The sequence below is a fragment of the Sceloporus occidentalis genome, unplaced genomic scaffold (genome assembly GCF_023333645.1).
Source record: "Sceloporus occidentalis isolate IW3139 unplaced genomic scaffold, rSceOcc1.0.p SCAF_46, whole genome shotgun sequence".
In the NCBI taxonomy this organism is placed as follows: Eukaryota; Metazoa; Chordata; class Lepidosauria; order Squamata; family Phrynosomatidae; genus Sceloporus; species Sceloporus occidentalis.
In genome coordinates, this window is record NW_028317026.1 from 5,260,579 (window position 1) to 5,282,287 (window position 21,709).

Here is a 21,709-nt window from a genome sequence, read left to right on the forward strand (position 1 = left end):
AATGATCACGTACCAGCCTAGAAATTTCCACTGGCCAATTTTTTCCACCCATGATAACAATCATATTTGTGCATCCAGGCAGTTGTGTAACTGTCTTATGAATGCTATGCTGGTAACTGTTTCTTATTTACTATCCAGCCATAAAACCAAAATATATTCCAGTGCGATAAAACAAGTCCTGCCACACCTAGTCTTCATCTGCTATTTGAGGCTTTGCCATCTGAAGCTATCATGTGCTGCTCCTAGAAAGAAGCCTATCAAGTTCAAATAAAATATATTACATTGTTGGTAGATACTGTATTACACGCTGTATAAATACATGCACCTGTCACATGCATGCAATGTTGCTATACTGAATAGAGTTCACAATGATTGTGGATTAAGCATTGTTTATAACACCAAACTCTGCAAGAAGACGCTACCATTACATAATTCTTAAATCTTGAAAGCATTGCATTTTGAATAGATTTTTATTTAAAAAAAAACTTGAATGTCAAACAAAAAAATGATTTACTGGAACTTGTATAATTTTTGTATAATTTTTATAAAAGGACACCCCAAGCATCTCTATGTGAATAACCTGATTGTTTAACAAAACCTGGCACAGGAGCCAATGGCACTTACAAGTCGTGGTTCGGTTCAATCCTCAATCCAACCAATACGGGAGAATTACAAACCTTTATACGCAGAATATTACGTGCCAGGCAGTGATAATTACTTAATAAAATAATAATTACAGTGGATAATAGTTTTTGAAATGTTAGCCTGTTATTAAGCTGAATGTGGCTCAATGGGTACTTTGTTGTGTTCATCCGCAATGAAAACAAAACTCGTAATTTATTTAAGTAATTTCTAAAAAAAATGAATAATTATATGTTATTGTCTTATTTTCAGAAAAGAACAGCCCAACCAAAGAAGGACAATGCTATCCCACAGTGCACTTCAAAAAGAGAGGAAAGAACAGGCCTCGGCCATATTCAAGGAAATCCAAGGAACTGGTAGAAACACTTATTCATTACAGTCCCTGTTCACTGTAGATTAGGTAGATTAAGTGCTTTGAGTATCAAGTGGCTATGCAAATTTTGTGGCATCTCTTCTGGGCACACAAAGCGTTAACCTTACTTCACCCGTTGTGTAATTGTCATATGCACATCCATAAATAATCTGCCAGAATATCTGACATCCTTTGGTAGCTGAAGCCTTTTGTAGTTGTCTATTCTGGAGCTATTTTTGAGCTGAACAACTGCTGTTGGAATGAAGCTAGCAGCTGATTAGCTGATTGACTACTAGGATTGATTTTCAGACTTTGTGTTTAGGGTTAACAGCACAAACGGCCTCCATGATCGGACTTTTAAACCCTAGGCGTCATGTGATATACGTGCAACACAACTCCCTTCCCTGACATTTAAATGCAAATGCATACATACCTATTTGTGAGCGAGATGCTTATAGCGTGTGTTCAAAGAATTCCATCTTGGGAATCGTTATTCTCTAACTAAATGTGGATTTTAGAAGGTGTAAAAAGTTATCTTAGTTTTATGGGTATTGAGTGCGCCAAATGCATGATTCAAGGTCCTGTTCCATTCAGAGAAAGTGCAAACTGTATGTTAAACAAATAAACTTTAGCAGATTTGACATCTTATTATTTCCTGTTAAGCTTTAACCACCTGGAGACAGCCTTAGTAAAAAGAGCCGGTAATACAAGACATAGTAGTCTGTCCTGACATGTGAGTTCTAATATACTGTATCAACTTTAGCGTAAATGAATAACTACGTTCAGATACAGGACATTAATTTGTTTTATCTACAGCACATTGGGTTGGTCAGGGGAAACCCTTTTAATTCACCAACTCGCCCATGATGACCATTGCCCACAAAAGCTAGGCAATAAGACAGGTCAGTGGGAGATACAACCCAAAAATCAGGACGGACCCATAAAAAAAGGACAGCATGGATTGTCCTGTAATAGCTGTGGTTCTTTAAATACCTTTAAAACTCAAACTGGAAAATAATTTATGACACTGTAATACACACGTTTATGGTTTGAACCATTAAATCTGTTAATAACATTCTCACATGTTGAGTTCATGGGGCATAGAATATCCCTGGTTACCATGTGATAACTATAGTTCCTGGGTTTGACCGTACCTCCATCATCTGGAAAGTGAAGGCCATTAGTCCTATTTCCCGCAACACGGTCCTTAGACCTTTTAAGCCAGTATGATATTTAATTCATTATATTTTTTTCAAACGCTGCAGAACACTTGCCAAAAACTTTGTATGACTTTTAATTTTGAAAAATAAACAGTAAATATTTGTACCCATGTGTGCTATTAAAATAAACATGCATATAACCTATTTGCAGGAGCCAGCTTTGACAGAGAAGGAATAAATGGTTTCTTTTTTAATCTGTGTCAAAGCCCACCAACAAAGCCTAGTTGGTGGGCTTTGACACAGATTAACCACAGCTACTGGCATAATGCCTCCGTGAAATCTTTTGGCACAATGTAGGTACCTTGCACAAGTCAACTAATGTACTTAGCACAATAACATTACTTGGGTAAATGAAATGTGCAGCTAATTATATATATATATATATATATATATATACACACAGGTCAATAATACTCACATAGAGAAATATGCACAGCCTCATACACATGTCTGTACATTGTCTTAAACACTGAGGGGTTTGTTTACTACAAAAGCAGGTATTTGTAGGAGAGATCTGGTTTTAGCTCTATGAGTTCACTAATCACTATACATTAAGTAGGGCGCACCCTAAAAAGTTTCTGCTATAAGAATGGCTGAGCTGGCCTCGCATGATGCATAACTCAGTCCATGAAGTGACGTTTCAGAGATCTCACTGACTTAACTAAGAACTATACCAGGCCAACCAAACTCCTTCAAGGAGAAGCTAAGTGACGCCACTGAATTTAAACACTAATTCTCTAGCAAAAATCTCAGTAGCTTTTATAAATACAAAAAAAATTAATAAAACAAACATTATGTAAGCCACTTTCCTCACATAATAGCCAAATATAGGCTAGATCTCACAAATATCTTTGAAACATTTATTGCGCATTAAGATGAAAATGAAAAATACGATTGTATTGGGACCTGTGGTTTACCTTGCATTGTGTTAACCTTGACTGAAATAAATGCTTCCACAAGACCTTGCAGTTGTCCTGCCTAGGATATTGGAGAGCATGTGACACTTTGTGCCGTTATTTTTATTGGGGTTATTTTAAACCTGCTGGCAGCATCTCAATCAATTGTTATGCGTAAAGATCCATCTCAGATGTTCTGTAGTGTTCTGTGTGAATGGTACGCACAAAAAGTCTAACGACAGTAATAACATACAGACATAAACACCTAAACATAATTATTATATGAGGGCTATTGCATATAAAAAAACTTATCGCTATTGTTTTAAAACTGTATCATATGGGATATAGATATATAGATAGATAGATGACCATCACACCAACAGTATATAAGCTTGTTGAATATCCTTTACCAAAACCACGGGCATTAATATGGAGTTGGCCCTTTATTTGCAGCCATAACTGCCTCTCTCCTCTGCTTTTGACAAGATTTTGCAGCGTGCCTGAGGAAGTTCATGCCCCTTCAGCCAAATTGGCATTTGTGAGGTCAGGCATTGATGTTGGATGAGAAGGCCTGGCTCACAATCTGCCTTCCAATCTATCCCAAAGGTGTTAAATGGGGTTATGCTCAGGGTACCACACAGGATACTTGATTTCTTCAGACAAAACTAGTCAAGTCATGACTTTATGGATCTTGCTTTGTACAAAGAGGCATAATTGTGGAACAAGATAGGGCCTTCTCCAAACTGGTGCAACAAAGTTGAAAGCACACAATGTCTTTGTTTGTTGCAGCATTAACATTACCCTTCACTGGAACTAAGAGGCCTCGTCCAAACCTTTAAAAACAGTCCAGACCATTATCCCTCCTCTACCACCACACTTTACAGTAGGCGCTATGCATTCAGAGTCCAGTTGCAGTATGCTTTACAACACTCCAGCCGATGCTTGGCATTGTGCATTATAATCTTCAGCTCGTGTATAGCTGCTTGGCCATAGAAACCCATTTTTATGTAGCTTCCCACACAGGGCCGGCCCAAGACATAATGCCGCCTGGGGCGAAGTTTAAAATGCCGCCCCCCCATTATCTACCCTTCCTCTCCCTCCCTATTATCTAACCTATCCCCCCCTTTGTACTTAACTTTCAGCAGTCCTGCGGCGAGTCTCCCTGCTCGGTCTCGGTGCCGCCTTGTAATGCTAAGCGCCGGAAATTACGTCATCTTCTGGCACCGAGCTAGAGGGCTCGCAGAGGAGAGAGAGGGGCGCCGAGCGGGTACTGAGAACTTGGTAAGCGAAAACCACTCGGCGCCCTCTCTCTCTTCCGCTTTAAAAAAAAAAAAAAAAAAAAGGGCTTGGGGCGGCAAAGCCCCTTTTAAAGTGCCACCTGAAGCAATTGCCCCACTCTACTCCATGGTAGGGCTGGCCCTGTTCCCACACACAGTGCTTGTGCTGATGTTGCTTTCAGAAGCAGTTTGGAACTGTGTAGTGGTAATACTACAGAGGAAAGCTAATTTTTACGTGCTACGCACTTGAGCACTCAATAGCTCCACTGTAATGGTGTGCATGGTCTACCGCTTCGCGGCTAAGCTGTTATTGCCCTTGACATTCCCACTTCACAGAAGTATAATTTACAGTGGACTGGGACAGATTTAGGAGGGCAGAAATTTCACAAATTCACCTGTGGCAAAGGTGGCATCTTATGACAGTGCTACGTTTAAAGTCACCAACCTCTTCAGTACGACTCATTCTACTGCCAATATTTGTCTATGGAGATGGCTGCTTATGTACTTGATTATATATACCTGTTAGTCTGTGTGGCTGAAACACCTAAGCTCAATAATTAGGAGGGGTGTGCTCATATCCCCAAGGGGTAAAATTATCAATACCTATATAGTAAAATCACAATGTCAATCTATGAACCGTATGTGATTCAGGATAGTAAAACTTTAAAACATAAGGCCTCCGGTGTACAATCTATAAAAATCTTAATTATAACAATCAAAATAAATTGGTCAATTTTTGGCCTCTTTTGCCTAATAGTCCATATCAGGATATCCGAATGCATTTGGGCCATAAAAAAAATACCCTTTCGACCTTCTGTTTGGTTTCATGCCAATGATCTTTGCTGAAACCCCAGATTCCCCTGTAACATCATCTTACAGCGCAACACTAAACTGACGTTGAAAATAGTAGTATTGGTTCACTGCTTAGAGAAACCTGGACCAGTACCTTTCTCCAGTGTTCCCTCTAAGCTGTGCGTTTGTGCGCGCGCACATAGCTTTAAGAGGGAGCGCACTCGAACAAAAATTGTGCGCACAACCAGTAGCGTACAGAACGGGGGGGGCGGTCCGCTACTGGTCCGCCGCTAGAAGTGCAGGCTCGGTTAGAGGGAGATCTGTTAATGCAGACCTCCGACCCTGCTCCCTTGCGATGCGCGCGGCAACTGATGCTGTGCGTCGGGATTTGATGTCATATCCCGGCGCACAGCACTGAAGCTGCGCCCACCGCCTCCACTGCACTGGAAGGAGAGGACACAGAAGAGGAAGAACGAAGAGGAGGAAAAAAGTGAATTAGCAAGTGTGTGAGAGTGATGGGTGTTATGCTGTAGTTTAAACTGAATGTTTGTGAATGAGTGTGTGTGATAGCATGGATGTGTAAGTGTGTGGGGGGGATAGCATGGCATAGGGAGCCTGTAATCATATTCCTATCATGCTCAGGTTCCAGCATGTACTGGCTGCCTAAGCATGATAGGAGATTTTTTTTGTTCAATTTTGGTGTGTTAACCACACCTTTATTAAAAGTAAGTAACACACCAAAATTGGACAGAAAAATTCGATAACCATATTAATATATATATATATGATTGCTAACAGCAATCCCACTCCTATCATGCCCAAGCAACCAGTACATGCTAGAACCTGGACATGATAGGAGTGTGATTGTTGTTTATCACATATATATATATATATATATATATATATATATAGTTATTGATTTTTTTGTCTAATTTTGATGTGTTACTTTTAATAAAAGTGTTTTTTTTGTTTTTAAAGGTGTGTGGTGGGTTCATTTTCGGTTTCAGTCAAGTGAATGCTAAATTTTCAGGTCCAGAATTTTTCAGAATATATATATATATATATATACATAGATACTAGGCCAGACACTAAAGTGGTAGGCCTACACCACATCAATGTTTGACTTAGTATATAGTGATTGGGGTTATGCTGCATTATTGTCAATGTCTGGCTCAATGTATAGTGTTAGGTGTTGTGTTGTACCACGGTCAATGTGTGCCTCTGTATATAGTGATAGGTGTTATGCTGTACCACCGTCAATGCGTGCCTCAGTATATAGTGATAGATGTGCTGCTGTACCACTGTCAGTGTTTGCCTCAGTATATAATGATAGCAGTTATGCTGTACCACCATCAATGTCTGCCTTAGTAAATAATGATAAATTATGCTGTACCCCTGTCAATGTTTGCCTAACGATAGAAGCTATGCAGTTTTAAAGAGTGTGTGTGTAGGGGTCCCACGTACAGGATCTGCCCCAGGTGACAAATACTCTAGGTACGCCCCTGCGCACAACAGTTTTTCCCAATTTTTTTTATCCTTTATGCGGCCTGGAGCCTCCGCTCGCGATTCGCTCATAATTTACTTATGCAGTGAGAATTTCACCTTTAAAAAACATTACAGTAAGTAATACTGTTGTGTAACTAATACTACATTATCACACTATAATGTAGTGTTATTAACCATGAGCGAGCTGTACCAAAAATATAGAATAACAATTTAAATTTAACATTTGCAGAAGCATATTGTGCGAAAAAACTTTTGGCTCTGGGAAAATTTTTGCACAAGAGAAATTTTCTGCGCACACCACCTAAGAAAAATTAGAGGGAACATTGCCTTTCTCCATCAACAAAACTTTAGTCTTCCTATCACAACTACTGAATGTTGGTGTTTTAATTATTGTTACAATAAGTCTGCATGTATAACATAAAAAAAAAAAAATGAAAGCACCTAACAAAGAAGAGGCTGACCCTCCTCCATGGCCTGACTATTATTGCCACTTGAAGCAGTCAATCAGTGGCAGGCAGGTTCTCCCTCTGGAATCAACGGAAGCCCTTTGGATCACCTGAGGCTGCTGCTTTCTAGCTCAACGGCCCTGTTTCCTATTTTACTAATGAATACAAATTTTAAAAAATATAACTGTGCCAGGCCCGTTCTATGTAAACATTGAAAATATATTTTTCTGTCAGTAAAATATTGACTTCCTATGATAAATTGCCTATTAAAAACGGTGGGGGGGTTTCAAATGCGATCAAGTCAACAAGGGCCTAACCTAAGCAAGTTTCTTGAATTGTGTGAAATGATTTTGTACATTTTAGTTCTTAATCAAATATGATGAATAACACAGCGTGTTAAGCTTCATAGATAGGCAGTCAGCCAATGAAAATGAGGGTGACCCTACTTAATCTAGACATGATGATGATGATAATAAGTTTGTCAAGTCTGGCATCTGCTCGAGATAATGGTGATGGTGTGTGGGCTTTTGTCTCTTGTGACATTGATTAAGTCGTAATCAGAATAGGAACAAATCTGCTTTTTATTCCCAGGGCAGTTTCTTGATCAAAAGAGTTACACCATGTACTGAAACCATGCCATCTGCTAATTACTGTATCTGTTTGCAACTATAATAAATGTAATAGTTATCTTATACACATTTTCACGCATATTGGTCAGGTTATATCACATTAAAACAAATGCGTCCTCTGAGTGTTTTAAAATATTTGCACAGAGTTGCATCTCGGTCCACAAATACTGCAACTATCTCCAACTATTTCTGATAATAAGCATATATGTCTGTATATATTGCAGAATTGGAGGATCTTGATTTTGGGAAGAAGATCAGTGTCCCCAGAGACATCATGTTAGAAGAACTTTCTCTACTAAACAACCGGGGAGCAAGGCTCTTCAAGATGCGACAACGGAGGTCCGACAAGTACACATATGAAAACTTTCCATATTCAATGAAGCCACAGACCATTGTGAGTATTTTTCCTGGAAATCAGAGAATTCCAGAGCAATGGCGTTTTCATGCTTCTTCCCCTTTTTAATATTATTATAAGACTATTGAGGGTCACTGAGCATACGATGTGGAAAACTATGTGCCTCATTTTACACATTAATGACTGTTGAGACTGAATTGAGTCCCTTGTGCTCACCATATGATCACCATAACCCAAGTGCCTTGCTGATGTTGATTCTAGCAAGGCTTTCTGGCATGAAGACTTTTCCTGGAAAAGCCTATGCCTGCACCCACTAGTATTATACTACACCTTGTATCAATGTGTGGGGTGTTCTCGCTAATCACCACTTTAATTATCATACATCCTCTGCATATTGCCTATATATATATATATATATATATATATATATATTTATATTAAAAACAACAAAGCAGTTTCATTATATGAATTTAATCTTTGCAACAACTTAATAACCTTCTATTATACCATCAGGCTGAGCTGTATTATATCCATCCTGCCGAGTGACTGGAAAACCCACAAGATGTACTGTATTAAATCATTATTTAATAGAGCCTTAGCCACAGTGTGACATTAGAATGCCTCATTCACTCGATACACAGCTCATATGGTATGCAACACATGGTATCTTCCCAGAAACTATAGACACATTCTGCGATAGCAATAAAAACACCTTTCTGAATTCTTCGACAGCTAATCTACTGTACCATTCATGTCTGAAGATTACTTACTTCCTGATACTACAAGTGATGTTAGTCAGAGATTAATAAGACAAATAACAGAAGCACATGATATTACATCATCATACACTTTGACAAGGTGTATAAAATGTTGCATCACCTTAGTGCTGCAGTAACATCGTTATATAATCATTGCACAGCAGTAAATACATTCAAATTTAAATGTAATAATTCCAAATGCAATTTCTTATAACAAAATTCTATAGCCCCCAAAAACTAGTGTCTTCATTATTGCTGATGTAAGGAGTGTAGCCTGTACAATTCAGTCCTCATTTTTCATCTTATGTCTTTTAAAGGTCTAATACAATCCTAGTATTTAGGGTAAAAAATGTCAGATATATTATCTTTGCATAATTGAGAGATCTGGTTTATTGATATTCGCATTTGCATTGAGGCAATATTCTGGCCTTACTCACAGCCGTGAGTACCCACACTGCACCGATTTATATTATAAAGTGTATATATAACGATATGGGAGTTTGACCTGGAGTCTCCAGATGAAGCGCTGCTTTCCTGGAACTCTGGGTAAGTTTCTTCAATATCAAGGCAAGGCAATGGTGTCTGGCAATGTCTACTTCCTGTCCAGGTTTTCACTACTTCCTGCCCCTTACAACGTATTCTCTGCTTGCTAAAGTCTAAGTGGGACTGGCCCCGCCCCTTGAAAAAAGCCACACCCAGAAGCTCATAAATAGCCTATCCCAGAAAGTTTCCAGGTAAGGCTACCATCAATGTTTTGTGCCAACATCATTACTTCATACAGGGCATTTAAGGGCAAATTTCATTTGTTGCACTTGTGACTGCTACCCTCACATTACCAGGTTAATTCACAATCAACTTTATCACCCAAATATTGACTTTATTGTGGCCGTAATTCTGTAATTCTGGAATGAAAGCTGGCCCACAGTTAGTCTGTAGAGTGGGTTGAAAAATTAAAAAAGAAAATGGAAAACCCCCACAATCCAGTACATTAAGTCTGCATGCTACAACTGTAAAAGTAGATGATTCATGCTTTTTGTTAATGTTTTGCTTCAATCCCAGCCTCCACAGGTGACTGAAGACGAGAAAGTCAAATGTTTTGCTTGAAACCAAACAGAACTCTGTGTACAATAACAAAGCATCTGGGTACATTGCGAAATAGGAAGCCAGCGTGACTCATGTTAGAGAAGTCATTTCATTCACTATGTCGTCAGACGACTGCACTCCCAGTTGGTTAGAGAAACCTTAATTTTTCCAGCATAGTATGGAAACACCTTTGATTTTTCACATTATTAAATTTGTTCATCAAACATGGTACTTGAAAACCATTTCAAAGCTTTTAAGAACAAATCTGTACTTTTACCTTTTGATCGATGAAGTAGAACTAAGGTATTAACTTTGTAATACTTTGTTGCAACATCGTTAACCTCTTTACTGCCAAGTATTAAACATCCTGCCTTTTGATTGTACATACATATCTCTTCATGGATGAGCTGTTACTCCTAGACCATTCACAATAATAGCACTTACAGATTCAACAGGGCAGAAATGTCACAAACTGACTTCTGCCAAAAGTGCCATTTTTAAAGTCATTGAGCAACGACATAATGATGTTTGTCTATGGAGAGGTGTCCACATACTTTTGGTCATATATTGTAGGTATAAGCTGTATATATTATTTTACGTCTAGGATTTACTCCGCCCAAACACCCTTACTTTGCAGACGCCTGGTCTTCCTTTTGTCTCACAAGCTACAAGCTTCCACGTCACCATTGTGGGTCGCATAACATTGTGTTAAGGGTCATGTTGGGCTTGTTAAAGAATTTGAACAGCTCTGCTGGGCCAGTCTACCTCTAGAAATACTGCTCATTTAGGTGAACTCAGGTCTTGGCAAAACTGCCCTTTAAACTCTGACATTTGAATATTGGGATCAATTAGATAATTGTACAATATATATTTGCTAAGGAACACATTGTGATATTATTATTTATTTATATAGCAGTATCATATTGTATTGTACAACAGGCAAACATGATATAACAAGCAGTGCATCACTTAAGACTTTGGATTTCCAGAAACAAAAGGTTGAGGCCCCATCACAATCTTGCTTCTATTATACAACATACATGATATGGATCCAATGGACATATGAAACTACAGATAGGATCAGCAATAGAAGGGCAGCAACCAGCGATTATGTATTCATGTGGCGTGCTGCATCTTTCTCTACCTACTACTCGTGCTCTGCCTAGGCCATAATACACTACTGACCCTAAATTTGAATTGGGTTGGTAAAGCTCTATAATAATGTGATGCACACAGCCTGCTGTAAAAGGAATACACAGTACTGGAAGAGAACAAGCAGGTTCCATTGAGACCCCAAAGCACATGTGTAGAAAGCAATCCCAGTAATTTTAGGCAGCCATTCAGTGGCAAAAAATGTAAAAACAGCAAGATGGGTAGTTACAGCTTGTATTGAAGGTAACTGCTTTTTTTTTGTTCTTAAAATATGCATACTAAACTACTCATAAAGCACATTGATATGCATTCTTCTTTTAGGAGGTGACGGAAACAATAAACTAGTATGTGTCATTGATCTTCATTGAAAAAACGAAATATATTTGACTGCCCCTTTAAAAGTGCTTCCAAATTTCCACCTGAAATCTTGGTGTCTGTATTTTGCTTGAATTATGAGAGTGTATTTGAACATCCTGTGTTAGCTGTCGCAATAAAAAGTCTAGCCCATGGTCAACATCTATGATAGGGCTAATTTAGCTTATTATGTCATTTTTATACTCATGTTTATAATAAAAAAAACAGCTCTCTCATTTTCCATCTGTCTTTAGCAAAACCAAATAAATCAAAATCAGAAGACAGAAGAAAACGCTGTGGATGCTTCCCAGCAAATCTCTCCACAAACACCTCCTAATACACCGGATCCTCGTAGCCCACCCAACCCTGAAAACATTGCTCCAGGTAAGGAAAGTCTAGGACACAGCTGGTTTATCCACCATTTCCGCGGTGTAGAACAGACATGAAAACAAACTAGTAGCTTGTGGAATTCTTTAGGAATGTTTAACACCCATAACACGCAATTTGGGAGATTTCCAGACAGTGAGGAAGGAGATAACTTCAGTGAGATGGGTGCAACTTTTACAAGCAAGGCAACAGGAGGTTCTACCCAACAAGCGAGTAAAAGCAGGAAGAGGGCCCTAGAAAAAGGTTTGCATAAGCTAGGAAAAGCTAAAAATTCTAGGGCCAACCTTGCCAAAAGGGGACGTTAGCAACTGTTTAATCTGCTTATAGGCAGTGTTGCCTCTGACAAGGTCTTCCTGTAGTGTGGGAAATCAAGTAAATACACTTTTGAGGCAATAGAACATGGGTCGGATATAAATGGGAAAAATTAAAATAGCATATATACCAGTTTAAAAAACCTGAGAAATGTAGAAAGAGTGAAACAATAGTAAAGATTGTTGTGTTAACGTAAAAAAAAGTTCGAAGAAATGAAATGCCTAGTGCCTACAAAAAGCATTACACAGCGGAACCATCAGAATAGAACTTTTATCAGGACGATCAACATTGCATTACTGTCTGGGTAGGATTGTCGTATCTTGTCTCTCTTTGGACTTCAGAATGGTTAAAAGTCAATAAAAATCACACAGTCTCTCTCTTTGATAATTGATGGTTTTTGTCACACTTATGGCTACAGCAGTACAACAACAATGTACTGAACTAATAAGTTTGGCATTAGGACTGAACTTAAATGGACTTATCACCACCGACCAACTGACCATGTGCTTCAATGAGATGTTGATTCTCAGTCATAATTTATTTCTATCACAGGGTACACAGGTCCACTTAAGGAAATTCCACCTGAAAAGTTCAATGAAACCGCTGTTCCCAAGTACTATATGTCTCCTTGGCAAGAAGCCATTGGCAACGAACCAGACCTTCTAGAGGCTTTGTACCCTAAAATGCCAGAGCCTGGGCAGACAGCAGAGATTCCTGACTACAGGAGCTTCAACAGGTAACCGCTATTACAGATAAGCAACTTTTCGCGATGTATGCAGAACACAAAGAATAAGGTTTAGATATAGTAAATGCAACATATATCCCTATGTACTTCATGTGATTTTTGCATACAACATCATTGTACAATGCTGTTTGCATATATATTAAAACAATGGCCAATACACAACAAAATTATGGTTGAAAATATATGCGTAAAGGTAATACTTAATGGCCCAGGTTGTGGGACATTTGTTAAGCACTGTAAAAATGTAAAATAAAAACCAAGGTTATGTATCAGCTAAAAGGTCCTATAGAGTAAAAAAAATGTTATGAGGCTAAAAATGTTTTCCATAAAATAAATCATTAAAGACTGTACAGTGGTTTTCTGATTTAAAAAGTGAGACTTTTTAAGACCAATACCATTGTTTAACTTCTAAATTATGCCCGAAGAGCTGATAATGGTATAGTGTATTTCCTCTATTGCTAGATTAGGTGAACCTATAGATCAAATTGTATTTTTTCTGCGAAGCAGACCAGTCATTGTAGGATAATAGTGTAGTAGCAGTTTTTCATCCACTTTGTATTCTGTATTTCAATTTCAGAGCTGCCACACCGTTTGGAGGATTTGAAAATGCATCGAGGTTGACTACATTTAAGATTCCAGAGTTTGATCTACAGTTTATGAATGACTCCACTTTTAACATCCAGCCCAACCCCCTAACTTCAAGGAAATCTTTCAACAGAACAGCCCAAGGATGGACATGCGATAATGTTCCGATTATACTGTGTTCTGACTTAATTGACCCTGATGTTCCTGAGACTGATGATCTGTAACATGTAGGCATTTCCTCAGAGGAAGTTTTTATTACCACTCAATCTATGTCAATGTTATGTACTTGACTCTCCAACATGTCCTCAAGGGCTACCAATGGTCCAGTTTTAATGATATCTTCATTGGAATGCAAATGAGAAATCTCTAAACCCAGGACCATTGATGCTGGTATAAAAACCAATAAATCAGACTGTTAAACATATGTAGCATTTTTATGTTTAAATTCTGATATGAAATACCAGCTTAAAGGTGCTATTCTATCTATATAAAACAATAATCCCAGACGATCTGCTGTTTTATTCTTCACTCTAAAGATTTAATTTGCAACACTGAAAATTTAAGGATGATTTTCAAGTCTCTATAGTCAAAACCTTTGGGTGCCTGGTTTGGTGTCACGTGACATCTAAGCATTCCCTAAAACTCAATGCATGCATTTAATTATAAATGTATTTTAGCAGCAAAGTAAGTGAAACAGCACCTTAAAATAGGTTCTTCATCTTAAAGCAGAATAAAAAAAATCTCTTTCAGTGAAAAACTGAAATACTGACAGCTTTCACTGCTTGTATGTGTACAGCTAATTACCTATTTAGTAATGTTTCAAGTATGATAAGTCCCCAGAGGGGATTAAAACTAGTACGCGCTAGTATAAACCTCACTAGTTTGAATGAAATGTGCCTTTTTTCTGCAATGCCACCATCAGTATAGAATAAGGTGTAGTGTTTAGATGCTGTAAGATATAGCTACAACAAGATTTAGAATGTCTAAAATACATTTATGTTTGTAAATGTAATTTTGCATGTATAAAAAAGTGTCAATTGCTATTCTTTAAAGTAGTGTGTCATACAACATAATAAAAGGGTTACAATGGACCTGTTCACAAGAAGCAATAAATCCAAAAAAAATCTAAAGAAATTTGTGACTACTGTACAAACCAGCAAGGTAACAGAAAACAAACGAGATTACTGTTGAATACAAAAACATTATTGTTTCAGAACTTAAATACATAATACCTTTGGGACAATAGATATTTAAGACATCTCTGATGTAATTATGTAATGCATCCATAGCTTGTATGTGAAATCATTTTTTAAGGATGATTTGGAAGGAGCAGTATCCACAACAAAGGTTTTCCCAATGTAACCGCAGTCATGGTGTGTTAACTCATACACAGCGATGATGTTTTCAAAGAGTTCAAATCTGAATACAATGTAACCACCTTGTGAAACAGGACTAACCACGATGTAACTAACTCAACTGGAACGTCACTGGGATTTCACAGACTAGTTATTAAAAATTGTATTTAGAAGCATGATTATTTTGTCTTAAAGAATCAGGTATTTAAAAAGTTTCATAGTCAGAGTAGCCAAATATCAGAACTATCACATATGTTATGGTCATTCCCTAAATCCTATATTTTAGCTACCAATTGGTAATTGGGTTTTATCCACGCTCTTTTTCTCTGTTGGTATTGGGGCAAATATTTGGTAGAGTTGTTCAGAGACCTGTCTAACTGATTTCAGCATTAGTTCACACTGTGAAACTGAGATTGGGGGAATAACACTGGCCTTTCCAATGTCCTCTACTGTAAACAGTGTTATTAAACTCCTGTGTTTTTATTTTTTACCTGTAATTAAAATGGCATGCATTTTTTCTCATTTCTCTCTTTCTTTTCTATCCTTTTGCTTATCTTGTTTTTCTCTCATTCTACATCTTTCTTTCACTCTCCCCCATGTGTCCCTATTTCTTCTCCCATTCTTAATTTCAATATTCACTCTCTCTTCTTTATTTCCTTTTCCCTTCTCCTTTCTCTGTCTTTTTTCGTTATTTCGTTCTCTCTCTGCAGTTAGGGAGTTAAAGTGTCGAAATGACCCAATCCAGTTCCCCCCACCGGCCCTGTCTGTGTCTCCTAGAGGAAGATTCTTTATTATACTTAACATCCCATTACCCGGAACAGGGCATGGGGTGAAAGGGATAATGTGGTCATATAATGGTATAATGGTTATATGAGGTTTATTATCACTCACCCCCTTGATGGAAAGGGGGTCCTGAGGGGTCCTTTTGTGATTTTTGGCAGAGGGCAAACTTGCATGCCCTTGCATGATACTGGTACAAGTACATTCAAAACCATATATAACAATCAGTTAAAAATATAAGAGCCGCACAGTGCTGGATAAAAACCCTCCAGTACCCCTAAACCAAGAAGACACATTTTCTCTTAACTCTGGGTGAGCTGTGGCAATAGTAGTTCAGGGTCATATAATGTCCAATTGCATGACCATTTTAAGCTCTGTGTGATACCCCGGACGAGAGTCCGGATGAAAGACCCTGCTAATAAGGCAGCTGTATTATCCAGAACCAAGGTATGTGCCTAGTGCGTCTCACGGAGAGTCTGGCTCTGGGTCTGTCTAGAAAAGTCTCTCAAAATTGCAGTCAAAATGTTGAGGGTTAAATATGTTTGGTATTGCAAGTCACTCACAAATTAAAATGAAACATTTTAAAGCAACCTACGGTAATCTACAGTATTTCTCTCCTTGAAGTATGGGCAATACATGTGTATGGAATAATTATAACAATTTTAAAAGTTTGAAGAAATCTCACAGTCAGCTCAGTTAGAAACTCGAAAGAGGAGATTCATTAAGCTGAAACCATGAGGGCCGTTCAGGAAAATGACATTACAGATTGCAATCAACCATGTAAAAAGCCTAAATGTAATTACAACAAGATCACTTGCAACCAAAAATCACAGTCAGACTAAACCGGTGGATCTAAAAAAGCTCCTCAGAGACAGAAAACAAGACCCAGGTAATGCATTTAAATGCAGAGACCTACAATTTAACAGACCATCGTGTGCAGTCACCGTTCCCATCCTTAACAAATAAACTAGTCTAATAATGTTTCAGGAGCCTTAATATATTTGCATATGTCCATGTCACCAATGATTTAACTATTTCATATATGTAAGTGCAAACAGTATGGTGTTTCTCTGTGCAGACCCTTCAGCATTCCTTGGAACCGTGTGAGACCTGTAAAAGAGCCCTAATCACCGTGGGTCATAAAAGAGACCCCTGCATACAGTCGAATACAGGGGTAAGAAATCAAAGATAAGTTCTAGTGTACAAAAAGCCTGTATTCCTCAAAAAATCCATGGGAACCCACACTTCTTAAGAGCATGATGCAGAAACACACAATTTCTTAGAATAGCATAGGAGGTTATGGCAGTATAGACTACCGTTGGACCGTTAACTGGTTAATCGGCTCTTCTCTCACTTATAAATATGTCCCCTTTAAATTTTCATCTCATGAAAACTTAAATGAGTAGCAGCTCGCCTCCAAACAAGCATTCTAATCAATCTCCTATGCTAAAAGTCACCAACCCTTATAAAGGTTGCCCTTGCAGATCACAAGAAAAGGATATTAGGATATTGTTTCCATGTTATACAAATCAGGTGGGTTTTAATAATGTACTCGACTGTCTTTATTGTTTATTTTAACCAAAAAAGAAATATTATGCATGTTTATTAGATGCAGAAAAAATGTAGGATTTGGGAAAAAAACCTTAAGATCATTGTATGTTTTACAGAGCACTATGTGAAGAATAATATCTTGACCTATCACAACATGGATTATAACTATACAAGCTCAATTTCTGTAAATTAACTGTGCAATTTCATGGGCTCTAGGTTTCTGATTTAATCCCACTTTCATTTCATATAAAACAATGAGTTTGACAAATGTATAAAGGATTTTTGGCAGTTTCCCCCCAAACAAAGTAAATTCTGCTGTACTTATGGGTGTGAACCAATACAAGTAACCAATACACTTTTTATAATAAAAAAATAAAAAAAAGTCTTCAAGCGCTACACGGACACTTTCCTATATGAGATATGGTATATGAGGGATAATGAGAATAGTTGATTTTTTTTGCACCAAAGAGTAACATCAATGTGCAGTGATACATAAGGTCTGTAGCTAAGCTGTGGCAAGGATGACTATCTCTTTAAATCTCTGGAGAGACATTGGTAGTAGAAACAATGAACAATGATTCCTCATAGGTTGGTATTCATTTAAGTCAGGCTAATTAAGTAATTATGTAATATTTGAAATTACTACTTATGATAATAAGGCTTAATATAGGAGGATCAGGGAAGTAATAAGAAATACTAGAATGATGAAGACATCACCCAACAATACCTTGTTATCGTGCTGGAGAAGTACTCCAAGCTACATATATGAAAGGAATGCAGCATAATAACTTTTACTGCTTCCTTTTTTTTTCTTTGTCAAGTGTTCCAAAAATATCATACAGGTTTTATATATTATTAGATCTATGTATTTTAGAGAAGATGATAACAGACATGTCAGAAAGAAATATCATAAAGAGGAGGATGCTGGCAGAGAGGGTAGGAATAATCCTAGTCTCTTTTCCATTTCAAGAGCCACTAGCAGAAACCTTTTGTCTTTGTGTGTTTGCACAATAAATTGATCGTGATCATAAATTGGACTGCTATATAACTAGGCCATGTGCTACCTTCATACTCTTCCAGTAGGAGCCTTAAAGTAAATGAATGAGAATGTGATATCACAGGACAGAACAGGGAGAAAATGTATGTGGTAGCTAAGGCACAAATCCCCCTGTTCACCCTGCTAGGACAAAGCAAATATGTAAGAGACTATGGGTGATATCAGCATCATAGCATGGAGTAAGGAGTAGGGATGCTTATCAATTTCAGATATAGATAGATTTATCTATTGATAATTATAACAGCATAGCTTTTTCCCTATGATAGAAATTTATTTCTATGTGTGTGTGTTCAATTGAGATCTCAGAGTTGTGTGCTTCAATCATTGATTTAAAAGCTCCCAAGACCAGTCAGGGATAATGGGCAATTTGATCTCAAGGTCAAAGCTGTTCAAAATGGAGAGTCAAATCACCTTAATTCTTTCCCCCCATTTCAAGAAGCTTGTCTGGGTCTTTCCACTGCAGATTTACCAAAGGTGAGCTGAAGTTATATATAAAAAAAAAACCAAAATTTGTATATCACATTGACAAGCCCCATTGGTATTATTGTCTTCTTACGCAAAAGTCCCATAATACTGGTGAACAGAGAACTCTGCAACTTTATTTAATAGCACTCTCCAAGATATTCCACGGATGTTTTAAAGTTACTGACTCCTGTGAACAACTGCCCTCTGGAACGGCTATAGGCCTGATCCAGGGCAGCATCTCCCGCCTCCCCTTCTATGGCCATCGTCCTGTCTACAGAGCTCCAAGATATAACAATCTGCCCCTGGTTTTGTGGAATGTGGACTGCTTCCCCTTGATGTGCAGTCCTAAACCTGGGAAGACAGGATAAACAGCAACCTGCAGCTTTATTTGCACAATATTCTCCAAACAGTTATATCATCATTTATGTGATAGAAATCCTGAATTGGCATGATTTAGAAAAGTATTTGGAATAAGCAGTTGGACTCTCTATTGCTAAGATCGTAGAAAAGCCAGCACTCACATATACTCAAGCCCCAATCCTCTGAGAGTATGGAGCCATACAAATAAAGGTTGACTTTATTAATATAAACATAATCTCAGCTTTAAGCATGTACAAAACAAATTAAGCTAATGCAAGAATTATCTGTATATTGAGCAAACAGTTTGCATAAAAAATGAATTGTAAAAGTAATGTCAAGGAGCAGTTAACCTTAATTAAGTCCCCCTAGGCCAAAGTATAATCCTTATACTGAAACACCTGTCATAATACACGCTTCCAAAAAGTCTTGTATTTTTGTCTAAATCCAAGCTATTGCAAGCTCTCGATAGATTCTTTTCTGCTGATCTAATCAGGCAGTATTAAAGTAGGTCACCACTTTGTTGTAGATTGTGTCTGTCTGTAGCTGTTTCAAGTTCTGGCCTGGATGTTTCAGATCCTGTTTACTGCTGTGATAACAGAATTGGACTGGAGCCTGGCTGGAACGCAGACACGAATATGAAGCTTTCTAGAAGTCCTCAACTGCCGTAGCATGTATATTGCATGTTTTTACCTCCAGCCACGAGACAACACTGAATTATGCATGAGGCCTATAGAGTTATGCATTAGCTGTGTTATTCTATTTGTGCTTAGTGTACCAAATTATTATACAAGATTCTGGATCAATTAATGGATTAATGGGGACTAAATACACACCTCCAAATATTTAAGGATGACATTTTGGTTTTAGGTGGTGTGATTAGTGATGTAGCTTGGGGACAGGGCTTAACAAACTTTTTATGAGATTCTGTGAATGTTTTATAGCTGTGTAAGTATATGAGGCACTTTTTAGATCTGCAGATAACTACGATAACCTGATTGTGAACTCCTAGAAAATAGGGGCATTAGGGCAAGAAAGAGAGACAGAAGGATTTGGGTCTCAGACAGGGACTAATCCTCCTAATCGATATATATCCCAAGCGAAATTTCACCACAAAGTATTATTTACAAAGGAAAAAAAAGACCAAGTAGGATCATGTCCTGTGGGTCTGTAAAGATTGCTGCCACTTACTCCTGCTTGGCCAGCTAAACAGTATGGCTGAATTCAGGCCCCACTTGCCATCATGCAGTGGCCACATCCATACTATTATATAGATGGCTCCATGGAGCCAACGTTCAAGGCAGGGCCGGCCTTAGGTGTTCAGGCGCCCTGTGCGGACTAGTTCTCTGGCGCCCCTCGACAAAAAAGAAAGGGAATAAATCTAGTTTTAATTAGAGATTATTTATGTGCAAGTGCAAACAAGCACAATAATATATAACTGGAAACACTGGTACCTTAAATACATTAAATATAGGAAAAAAAGACAGCTAAAGTGCAATCTTTGTAACAAAAACATTTCCCCTTTAAATATTGAAAAAATATTTGTCCCCTCATTCACTATGCCACACCTCTTTTCCTTCCTCCCTGAAGTTCAGGTATAGATCAAATAAACAACACATGTAAACAACACATGTAAACAACACTTGCGTGTATAGCATTGCAGGTATAGTCAAACAGATTAACACACAAACCCAGCTTTGCAGGTATAGATCAACTGAGGATCACATGCAAAATCAGCACTGAAGGTATAGATCAAATAAACACATGGAAACAGCACTGCAGATATATCTACAAACCCTGTATTTTCAGGTATACGTAAATAATGTATGCAAACATAGCATAGCAGATATAGATCAACAGAATAACACACAAATCCGGCTTTGCAGGTATAGATCAACTGGAAATCACATTTTAACTCAGCATTAAAAGGTATAAAAAAACCTAAATTATAGGCATAGATCACAGGTTGCACAACCCAAAACCAGCCCTGGTCTCCACATAGAATTTGACCAGCACCCAGATTACACACACAAATTACAGCCCAGCCTGAGCCATCTTTGTCCCCAAACAGCCTGCCTGTGCCTTCTTTCTCCCATAAAACCATTGCTTCTGCCATCTTTGTCCCATAAACACCTTGCCCATGCCATCTTGGTCCCCAAAGCTCAAACACCCTGCTTGTGCCATCTTTGCCTTTCCCCAAATCACTTATACATCTACCATTTACATAATTCCTTCACACAATTATTCATTTTCTCACCCATTCGCACAAATCATCTACACATATTCATTAATGCATTATCACCATTCATCCACACATTAATTCATTAATTCTCTAATTCATTCACACAGTTCATCCACACATTAGTCTATTCTCTCTCATTCACACAATTTATTCACACATTAATTAATTACCTTCCTCATTCACACAATTCATACAGACATTAATTTATTTATCTCACGCTTTCACACAATTCATCCACACATTAATTCATTCTCTTACTCATTCTTACTCTCTTTCAAGATTCTTACAACCTCCCTTTCTTACTATCTACTCCCTCCCCCCCTCCCTTTGCAGTTCACATGCCCTGGCGAAGTCCTGTGGTGGGAACGCGAGGCCTCAGTCTCTCTGTCCTGCCACGGAGCGCGCAGCTTC

General features: G+C 38.0%; 1 protein-coding gene across 1 annotated transcript; it reads left to right on the plus strand.

Annotated features, from left to right (window-relative positions):
• Positions 1–922: 922 nt before the first annotated feature.
• LOC149289364 (myozenin-2-like) lies at positions 923–13,715 on the plus strand. The gene is made up of 5 exons (XM_089490784.1): positions 923–998; positions 7,985–8,154; positions 11,717–11,846; positions 12,714–12,897; positions 13,484–13,715. The coding sequence occupies exons 1-5, from the start codon at positions 923–925 to the stop codon at positions 13,713–13,715; spliced, it is 792 nt and encodes a 263-aa protein (XP_089346910.1).
• The last annotated feature ends 7,994 nt before the right edge of the window (positions 13,716–21,709 follow it).

Coding starts and splice junctions, on each gene's coding strand:
- LOC149289364 (XM_089490784.1), top strand. CDS start 923: ATGCTATCCCACAGTGCACTTCAAAAAGAGAGGAAAGAACAGGCCTCG. Junction 8,155..11,716: donor CAATGAAGCCACAGACCATT/GTGAGTATTTTT, acceptor ATCTGTCTTTAG/CAAAACCAAATAAATCAAAA. Junction 12,898..13,483: donor GACTACAGGAGCTTCAACAG/GTAACCGCTATT, acceptor TTTCAATTTCAG/AGCTGCCACACCGTTTGGAG.